The following is an 11,202-nucleotide window of genomic DNA, read 5'->3' as shown; positions in this document are numbered from 1 at the left end:
CGCCCTCGCCCCCCCCTCTGGCGCGCCCTCGCCCTCGCCCCCCCCTCTGGCGCGCCCTCGCCCTCGCCCCCCCCTCTGGCGCGCCCTCGCCCTCGCCCCCCCCTCTGGCGCGCCCTCGCCCTCGCCCCCCCCTCTGGCGCGCCCTCGCCCTCGCCCCCCCCTCTGGCGCGCCCTCGCCCTCGCCCCCCCCTCTGGCGCGCCCTCGCCCTCGCCCCCCCCTCTGGCGCGCCCTCGCCCTCGCCCCCCCCCTCTGGCGCGCCCTCGCCCTCGCCCCCCCCTCTGGCGCGCCCTCGCCCTCGCCCCCCCCTCTGGCGCGCCCTCGCCCTCGCCCCCCCCTCTGGCGCGCCCTCGCCCTCGCCCCCCCCTCTGGCGCGCCCTCGCCCTCGCCCCCCCCTCTGGCGCGCCCTCGCCCTCGCCCCCCCCCTGGCGCGCCCTCGCCCCCCCCTCTGCCTCGCCCTCGCCCCCCCCCTCTGGCGCGCCCTCGCCCTCGCCCCCCCCTCTGGCGCGCCCTCGCCCTCGCCCCCCCCCTCTGGCGCGCCCTGGCCCTCGCCCCCCCCCTCTGGCGCGCCCTGGCCCTCGCTCCCCCCGCTGGCGCGCCCCTCCTCCTCAGCCTTGTAGGTGAATTAAAGGACAAAGTAGCTCTTGTCCTGGCTGTCCATTATGTTAAAATATTTAACTGATCTGGACCTTGTCGCTGCAATGTTGTTATTAATGTGGTATAGTAAACTTTCAGTTAAGCTTTAAATATTGGTGTGGTCAAATCAAGTGAGAAAAATTCAAGACTTGGATGTAATTCACAGGAGTTTTTGTGAGAGGTGCTTTTTTGTAATTATTTGAACCTATGCTTTGATTTTCTGAAATTTTCAAAAAGTTTAAACTAATAAAAGCTTGCTTTAAAACTCTGTTTCACAAATTTACATTCATGCAAGAATTAATTTGAATGTTTAACCTCTTCCTGCGACAAATTGTATTATTCTTGTTTGTTTTTTTTGAAAATCCTCTTACGCTCCCACTGCCCCCTTACTTCCTCACCACCCCCAAAGAAAGAGGGAAGAGTCACTTAAAATGCATGCCCTACTTAGAGTGAATACTCCTTCCAATGAGACATGAAACTGAGGCTCAGTCTGCCCTGGTGATGCCAAACACCCCAAGGCTTTATTTGATAAAGATAATGTTTTACCTAATAACAACAGCATTAGAAACTGATTCATTGGTCATTCGTCTCATTTGCTGTTTGTGGGACCCTGCTGTGCCCAAATCAGCAGCCATGTTTACCTACATAATAACAGAACTACACTTCAAAAAGTTATTTATTGGCTGTGAAGCACTTTGAGATGTGATAAGGTGCTATATAAATGCAAGTTCTTTCATAAATTCTGATGACTACAATTAAATCAGACTTCTCTGTCAACTTTGCAATGCCCTTGGTATCCCTTTCGTGAATGAAGTCTTAACGTCAAGAATATTATGCTTGGTGATAGCCCTATTGGCTTACATTATCCAAAAATGACCCTTAAGCATATGCATATATACGCATATGCGCACACACACGCACAAAACAATGTGTTAAAGTTCAGATGACTGTTATAAACCATGGTGAAAGTTTGTGACCTCCTTCAAACTATATTAGGTTATAGCGTGTCTATGCTTTAGTCATTTGTCCTTTTTGAAGTCAAAGAAAGTTTCAAAAAATTGGAGACTGATGGCACAGTATGTGACAATACTGACCTTTCATCTCTGGAATCTGGACATAATCTGTCTAGTTTGACATCTGTTGAAGGTTTGAACTGAAATCACAGTGGGCAGTTTCAATCTAGTTTCCACTGAAGCAAACTGCCTTGACTTGTGGTGGTAGCTGGCACCAATATAATGAAATGGGTTGAGGGAAGAGTCAAAGATGGTGAAGAATAAGGAAGCATATCTGAAGTTGGGCTTGATTTGTGTTATCAGGGTGATAGTAAAGGCCATACTGTATTGCACTTAACCTGTAAAGGTTAGAGCAGTTGCCAGCTGCAAGGTGGAAACCAGTACTGCCACTTCTCTCATTTAATAAGACAGTATGCACACAACAAATATTTTTTTTAAAAAGTAAAATTCTGCATAAGTTTTAGAAAGGATATTTTTATGTTACACCTATTAATTTCCCGTTGAATGTTTAAAAAGTGTATTACCTGTCAAATGCTTCTGCCAACACACTTTAAATCAAGTCACGGCAGTTTTCATTACCTGTTCATAAAAACTTATTAGCTTTTATACTAGTGAGGTTTTATCCATATGTATTTAGATTTAGTTAAAAAGTACAAACTTGAATTATTGGGTGTATTGGAAATAAATTGCTATGTTTTTAAGGAGTACTTCCTACTGTACAAAAACATCTTTCTGGTACTGCTCTCATTTTACCATAATGTCTTCACTTGAAGTAATCTCATGAGATTGTATGCAATGCTTGTGAATTTATAAGAAGTAAAAAATGTGCTTTGTTAGATGTTCCAAAACCACAAACCACCTTAAAGTTGTGTTTGAACTAAATGTTTGTTTAAAAATAAATCTGCTGAATAAATTGTTGCAGAACAAAATCAAGGGTAGAGACTACAAATCAAAACGGCCTGTTTCGTAGAAATTGCAAAGAAAGTTAAAGAACTCTATCCAGCCTTTCTAATGTCTTCCCCACTTTCCACAAGCAGTAGCAATTTAATTTTTTTTGAAGTCAAGCACTTTATTCAATGACATGTACCTGTTTGAAAAGAATTCTCAAAATTCCTATATTCAATGGGATTTGCTTTGCTGGTATTAGCCTGAGTTGAAGCCTTTTAATGTAGATCCTTGCAGGATTATTACATGTTAACTTACCTTTGTTCTACCAAAACTAGTTAAATAGAATTGATTTAATGAGATCAAAAAGCTGAGAGGCATTGTAACCTATTCATACACTGTGTAATGCAAGATAAATTCACTACTTTATCTGTAATCTGAAATAGAACAGCACAATATATTAATGCTTTTTTTTATCCCTATCTAGCGAGCAAACCTGTCATAAATGGCATGTTAAGGGACCCATCTCAGATTCCTGACAGGGTTCTAGCTAATCAAGTCTATCAGGTACTGTATTAATCACAGTTATCTTTTCCAATGACATTTTGTGTTAAATAGTGGTTCACACTCTTGCAGCTAAAGTAAAAGATTTTATACTTCATTTAATTACTGTCACCGTAAACCTTCATACAGATCAGAGTTCACAGCAAAGCCAATAAACTATTTGCGTATAAAAGCTTTTTTCTTTTTAATAGCCTCCTTTATTGTTCATACAAGCCACGCAGGTTCTATTTTCTACATTTTAAAATTGAACAGTCCTTGACAGTCTTTTGAACCATACTCGGGAACTGTAAATTGTAATTGCAGTTCTCGGAATACTATTTGCCATAATAGTTATCTGATTTACCAGTGGATTATCTGACTACATATTTAATGCACTTTTTCATCTCTTATTTGCTTGCAGTGCACAGTGAACGACTGCTGTTATGGACCGCTGGTAGACTGCATCAAACAGTATCTTTTTCCATAAAATTTAGGACTGAAATTGACGAGCTATGACTCTGTAGATGAGATGTGTCTAGCTTAACCTGACATCAAGTTCTGCTTCACATAACATGTGTTTCATACCCTACCCTTGTACTTTCAATCAACTAGGGTCACAGCAAACCTTATTCCTTCTTAGCTGCTGAAATTTCAGTGTGGACAAAGCGATGACGTTGTAAAAGGGAGACAGTAGTAGAATTCACTGCTTTAAGGCTTTGACTAAATTGCGGCAGTACTATTTACAAAATTCATCAGACCTGTCTTTATTAAACAACTAGATTGCTGGAATCCAGTTGCATGTTTCTACGACTTTGCTAGACTTTTAAATTGAGCTTTCATAATCCAATATGAGATCCCTTTGACACATTTCTAAATGATATATCGAGCATTAAAAACAATAATTGTTCTCATTTTGTTTAACAAAATAATATCCACCAAGGTTTCAGCATTGGTTCAGCGGTAGCACTCACCTCCAAGTCAAAAAGTCGTGGGTTCAAGACCCACTTCAGAGTCTTGAACGTAATCCAGTGCTGCACTGTCGAAGAATATGGGCAGTTGAGTCTATGGAGGGTGGAGGATGGAAGGCTTGTAAGGAGCATATTGGAAAAATCTGGTCTAAAGGGACAAAAGCATGGATAAGGGTTTCAGTGGTGATGAGGATGAAATAGGGGTGGAGGCAGGCAATATTGCGGAGGTGGAAGTATGTGATCTTGGTGAAGAATAGAATGTGAGATTTGAAGCTTAGTTCTGGTTTGAACAGAATACCAAGGTTTTGTACAATCTGGTTCAGCCTTAGCAATTGACCATGGAGAGGGATGATGTCAGTGGCAAGGGAGCAGAGTTTATGGGAACGGATGAAAAAGATGGTTTCAGTCTTCACGATATTTAGTTACAGAAAGTGTTGCTGCGTCAATGACTTGATATTGGTCAGTCTGACAGCACAGAGGTGGTCACAGTCGAGGGGAAAAGTGGAATGTTGTAACATACCTTACAATAGTGTTTACTTGAGCTCAAGACTTTAAACAACTGTTCTTTAGTGCGCTCTCTCTCTCGCCCGCGTACACACACATATAGGCAGTATTTTGATCAAATAGTCCTGCTGATATCATAGACTGTGAAAGTGAAGCTTGACTGATTCATTGTCATCTGATCATTGTGATTTAATGACTACCCTGTTCCTATCAAATGTTTTTAATTCTATAATAATATATATAATAATCTACTGTCTACCGGCTAGTGTTTATTACTAAAGCTCATTCTGAGTTGCTTAGTGGTGCCTTTATTGGCAGTATTCAGCGGTTGAAGAGTAAAGTTAATACATAAATTAGACTAATACAGCTATGCATAATATCTGGTCTGAAGGTTTATAGCTTTACATGAATGGTGTGCCAGTTTTTGTGATTATAGAATGCAAGTAAATCTATAGTGTATGCATTCATTTGTCCTATAACTGCTGTAAAAATGTGTTTGAGATTATAATTAATCAACATTGCTACACTTCACAAAACACCAAACTCTCGAGTTTATGTGGCAGTGGCAGAATGTTTTTACACCAGGGCAGGGTTGCACTGTCTGAGATTGTTGTGCATTGACACTGTTCTTCTGTCTGGCATTCTTTAACACTGTTGTAGTCTTTATGAACGTATGTGGCAGGTTTTATCCATGGGTCCATATGTCTTAGTCACTCTCACTTACAATTTCAATGTAACCAGTTTTAAGATTTTCTTATCAAACCATTTTATATGGAATATTTTAGGCATCACTGAAATCACAGCAGCAGTATCCTACTAGAATATTTTTTTGTCAGTTCAAATAACAGCTGTTCATGTTTTGCTCCTAATCCTGACCTATTTCTGATGGGGTGATTATTCCTTCCTTCCCATGTCATTGCGTTGAGAGGGTTGAGCAGGTTTTTCATTCAGAGGGATACTGCATCCCAAGACACAACATCAACAACCATCTGTGTAAATCCAGGCTAACTGTTTTTATTTATTGTGATACTATATTACAAAAAGCAGGTTTGTGGGAATAATTCATTATTGTGGCCTCCAAACAAAGGGATGTTGGAAAAAGATATTTTGATGATGTGCATCAGTACAACAGTGTAAAGTGATCCAGGTTGATTGATAGGTCAGGAACAGTTTACTTGATCCTGTCTAGTAGTGTTGATAACGCCCCCTGCTAAAGTCATTTCATGATAGCAACGTGTTTCTTGCACATCAGCTATTGACAGTTGACGCTTTTATAAAAAAAAACACCTGACAAACATTTAATAACCAGTGCACATCAGTATGTTGTTATTTCCATCTAGCACACTGATTACCAGTTGCATTTACTCAGCCTACATATATGGCATACCTAAAATCTCCCACAATGCAGTAGATCATTCATGAGGATTAGTACAGTGAATTAGGTTTGATGTTGATGTTAATCATTGAGGTAGAAATGCTTCATGCAAAATGTTGTGTGAAAATGTTATGTATTCAGGTTTTTTCCGTAAAGAGGAAGTCTGCCATCAGGATCCTTTTAAGGATCAAAAATTGCAATCAATGTTGATACTGCTTTATTTTTGTTTTGGCCAATTCCTTTTTGTAAATGGTTTAAAAGGTGAGTACTGATAACATTTTGAAGGAGGGATTACAACTTGAGTGTGATATGAGGAAATTAAATTAACATATACACAGCTCAAGCCTCCCAATATAATAATGTTATCAACTCAGCTATAAATTCAGTTCCCTTAATGATGTCTGTCAGTAAATCCTTGGAGCTGGTACCCCTGATGATGTCAGAATTCACCATTTTAAACAATAATATTTAAGAAATAAACTGGAAAAAACAGATGATCGATTTGATTTTGAAAAGGGAGACTTCTCTTTAAATGCAATCATCATCCCAGTGATCCTTTTAGCCTGGCATACTGCACAGAGTTTGTTTCATTGATGACTTTCAAAAGATGACATGTTTTACCTCTGCCTCTTGCCAATTTCCTTTCTAAAGGCTCTGAGTCATAAAACTGTTCAATTGATGTATGTAATTTTTTGATTGTTTAAAACTGTACTTTATTAGAAATTCAGTTACTAAGAAAGAAAAATGGCAGATGAATTTCTTTTCAGAAAGCATTTTAAACAATTTGTTGGGAAGAGAGCACCATTCGGTAATGAGACAGGGAGGTATTACAAGTAGGTCATGAAATTAACATTGGAATTCCCATTGGAGCAGTACCCATTGACATTTAGGAGAAACATAACAGACTGTTTTACAGCCCACTTAAGGATATATGTGTGTGTATAATACATATATTTGTAAAAGGTGTTCAGCAGAAACTACGCATTCTAGATACAGTATTTTAAAATTAAGAGAATGCTGTTTATATATAAATGTGGTATTTAGATACCTTACATAGTTAATGAAGACTATGTCAAACATATTTAATATTAAGAATGCTGTAGCTTTAGTAGATCAGATGATTTAAAAAAATCAATTTCAAGTTAAGATTTTACAAGGATAATGTCTTGTGAAGGATTGTATATTGATTTTAAATATAACTATATAAACATATGTGACTCAGCAACAACAAAATGAAGTCAACTTCAGCATAAAAGCTAGGAGACTTATTTTCCAGGAATATTAGGTTATTTCTGGGAAGTTGCTGAGGAAGATATGGCTGTATGACATTTACACATTCTTTTCCTCATGGATGATGTAGTAATGATGCAACAGATTTTTAAATGCATGAGTTAATATGTAAGTGGTATTTTTATGTACATGGTATGCGGTCTGCATTTATTTAATTATTTTTTTCTTTTCCTCTTCATTTCCCACGATGTCTTCTTATCTCTCCTCATCTGAAGAAAATTACTTATGCTAGGATATGGTTCCATAGGCACTGGCAGTTAATTGATACCTTGCCCAAGTGGCATTCTTCACCTGAACCTAAACAGAGTGCGTCAGTGGGCTAATCAGGCATTGGGGTATCACAGACAAGCTTGATCCTATCATCACTCAAAGGTTCACATACATTCAGTATGGGCCACGAGACAAAAATATAAAGATCTTGCATTTACATAGGACCTTATCATGTCCCTCAGAAATATTCCAAATTCCTTCACAAAGAATGAATTATATTGTGCAGTTACCGTTGTTATGTGGATAAACATGGCAACCATTGCACACAGTAAGATAAATCAGAAATGGTATCCCTAGCCAATATAAGTCCTTTAGCCTTGAGGCTGTGAGGTTATTTATAATGGCTTATCAATGCCCTGGCTGGGATTGGCTAATAACATAGACCAGAGACCTTAAATTCAGACCTTTCTAATCAACATGGTTCAGTAACATAATACCTTGTACATTTACCCACTAAGCTCTGTATTTGTTTCCATACCATTTTTTGAGCATTACATATTGTGCTTTTTTGTGCACCTTTAATGTTTTTCTTGATCTGTGCATATACTCTTTGAACACTGGATTTCCTTGGAAGGTTTTAAAATGCACCTTGGAATAATTTTCTTAATTTTGTTCTTTATATCATTTATTTATTTAACAGGTTATTTTTGATTTTTTAAATTCTAAATAAAGTAATGTAAAACAAACTATATATCCACAACATGTGACTTATTTAGCAGTATTCTTAAATTAACCCTTCCCATTTAATAAAAAAAACCTTTTTTCAATCCAAAACTACTGACCTGGCCCACAAAGGGTTAACGTAGGTCGACTTTATACCAGCATTGATTTTCTTATTCTTTCAATGCAATGTGCAGTTAAAAATATTGACTGTTACAAGGCAACACATTCTAACCCAACCACTGCAGCAGTCTTGTGCATCAACATCCATCCTTTCCTTAACTTACTACCTATAGTGCTATTGGACAGGAACATGAAATTCTGCTTTGTGAAAAATTGCAAAGAAAAAAACTGTCTTTTTTAGGTAAGAATTTGATTGTAAACCATTTATTTCACAGCTGTTTACTTGATGGGAAAGTGCAATATGTGCAGTGTATCTGTAAGGCTGAAAGAAGAGCCGAGATGATTGATGCTGTGCATGCTATCTTATATTGATTTAGGACCAGACAGGAAATCAGATACCTAATACTCTTCTATACAGTACACGTACACCCTTGTAATTAATATTTTATGGAATAAGTAGTTGGAAAAATACCTTTTTAATATCCGCTTCTGTAATACTTTTGCTATCCTTAGATTATATACATGATCTTTGCCTTCAGAAACTTAAGTATGTTTCCCTGTGCTACATTTTAAGAGATGGTTTACATATCAAAGAAATGGAGTTGGAGGAAGCAACTATCTGATGTGTAGAAGGTATTCCGGAAAGAAGATAAACTAGAGGTGCTTGGTCAATTCTTGGGGTGGAGAATTGCATAGTAACTTTGGACAGTTGCATGTTCATGCTTGTAGCAAGCAGTTTTCAATTCTGTGAGGCTGTTAATGATTTTGAAAGTCTTTCTGAATAAATAATTAATTCTGGAGCTTTATTTTCTTTCCCACTAATATAAACATTTGTGCTGTCACTTAAAGCACAAATATAACATTTCTGAATCAAATTTAAATTGCATTTTTATGTAGAGTTACAGTTTACTCTTTGTAATCTTTGGCCATAAATTATCACAGCAAAAATTGTTGTGTTGCAACAGAAAGAATCATTCTTTCAGTGTATCGTGTGTAACATTTGGAATAGCCATTGAACTTTTTGTCTGCCCTAGTACAGCACATTCCTGGAGCACCAGCACACTTTTTTAGTCTGATTGCTGGTACATGTTATTTTTATTGAATTGAGCAAAGTTTACACATTTTCTTGGGTTGCAGTATGTCACAGGTTATGTTGTATTTGCAGGTATTACATCTTCTGGAGTTCAGTACATTGATGCAATACTGTGCATTCAGCATGAACAGCCCCAAAGTAAGGGCACAGTTAGTTGGCACAGAGATTAGGTAGAGCACTGGGTTTATTGAGCATTAGGCGTGGGGACGATTTAGACAGCTGGTGGTCCCTGCGGGTGTTTTGGTGGTTGTGGTCCATTCATAGCTCAGTAAATTGTCTGCCTTATTTTCAAATAGAACAACAGGTGTTGTAGTTCCACAGGAGCAGGTTGGGAACTACAACCCTCTTGATCTATCTATTACACTCTCAATCTCACTCTGTCACTCATACATTGAATTTATCAACTAGAGCTTGAAATCCCAAACACCCGAGACTCTGGTTAAATTTCCAATTCTAAAACTGAAGCACAATTCCATCCCCCAGCTAGATGGTCAGGGCAGACTTAGGCACTAGATTCTTTAAATGAATAATTTTCTGATTAAGTTTTTAGTGATTTTCAGAATTGTATTATTAATGTTCTATTTTTTAAAAATGCAGTCAAAATTGATGTGAAGCGATTTGATTGGTTTGTTTTTTTTTGACAGTCACTGGTTCAAGATTGGTAGTTTTGGGGGAAAAAATGAATGATTTGCATGGGTTTGTGTGGGTTGCTGGTTCATGATTTATACTTTTGCTTCTTGTTTATTGGTTTATCCATGGTAGCTTTTCCTACCTACATGTCATATAATTGTTTTTTTAACCATTTTTCCCACAGGCAAGATTTGGAAATGAGCTACATTTAAGTGGTGTATTTTGAATTAAAATTCTCCTGTTTCTGCAGCCATTGAGACAAAGAGGAGTGTATCTGTTAATAGGCCGGTATTGAAGATGTGTTTACACAATGGCAACTGACAATAGTTAATTAATGATCTCATCTCGGGTTTCCTACAAATATCCACCCATTATCATTGGGATGATCTATTCATTTGAGCCCACTATGGGGTGCCTCCAGAGATTTCACTCTAGTTGGGAGGCAGTAGCCAGTTTTATTGATCAGCACTGGTGAATCACTGAATGCGGAAGAAGTCAGAGGACAGTCCACCTATTTCCTGTGGCCAGAATAACAAAAAGGGATGGTCTGCTGGGAGAAAGTGAAGAAAAGGCCTATTTCGTTTATTGTAAGACTAGTGCTAACCAAGGCCTGTTTTAATCCTAGACTGGCCAAAGAAAAAGTATTGGACTGCTAACCCAGGGGCAGGTAGCATGGTTTATTATTTTACTTATTCACAAATAGTAGTATGAAGTTAAGTGAAGTAAGTGAGTTTTGATTCTAACTGTTACTCAGTACATTCACTGACTACTCAGTCTGTAAAATAAACCAAGAACAACTTGTATCTGGCCTTGTCTCATTGAAGTGTTTTCAGTCTGCCTACTGCAAGTGCATTTGAGGGCCCAAGAGAAAGATGATATTCAGTTCAGATCACAAGGGGTTACTATTGTTATGCCCCTGGGTTATGGGATCATCTGATTAGATGTTGGACAATGTGTGGGAACACTCAGTAATGCAAGATACAGAGGCCGCTTACAGGAGTGCCCAGCACTGGTGAACGTGAGAGAATATTTAAGGAAGACACAAAATTTGTAATACTATATTTGAGTGAATCAGCATGATTAAGTTAAATGGTTATTTGAGCCAGTCAGGTGTAACAGACACTTTGCACATGCATTGCTTTGCTAGAGTGACACTCAAGTCTGATGTGTACTTTCCCAGGGACAATGGATGCACATTTCATTAACCGTTCAAA

At 38.6% G+C, this 11,202-nt stretch overlaps 1 protein-coding gene across 2 annotated transcripts in view; it reads left to right on the top strand.

The window, feature by feature from the left end:
- The window catches only part of cdin1 (CDAN1 interacting nuclease 1), a 139,657-nt gene that overhangs the window by 56,125 nt on the left and 72,330 nt on the right, over positions 1-11,202 (top strand). For both annotated transcript variants that reach the window (XM_067991379.1, XM_067991380.1), the window contains 3 exons: positions 3,020-3,099; positions 3,497-3,546; positions 8,439-8,506. In XM_067991379.1, coding sequence (XP_067847480.1) covers positions 3,020-3,099; positions 3,497-3,546; positions 8,439-8,506 — 198 coding nt within the window. The remainder of the gene's footprint in view (positions 1-3,019; positions 3,100-3,496; positions 3,547-8,438; positions 8,507-11,202) is intronic.

The sequence above is a fragment of the Heptranchias perlo genome, chromosome 10 (assembly GCF_035084215.1).
Source record: "Heptranchias perlo isolate sHepPer1 chromosome 10, sHepPer1.hap1, whole genome shotgun sequence".
Taxonomy (NCBI): domain Eukaryota; kingdom Metazoa; phylum Chordata; class Chondrichthyes; order Hexanchiformes; family Hexanchidae; genus Heptranchias; species Heptranchias perlo.
The sequence above is the reverse complement of the archived record's forward strand: the minus strand, read 5'-3'. Positions and strand labels throughout refer to the sequence as shown.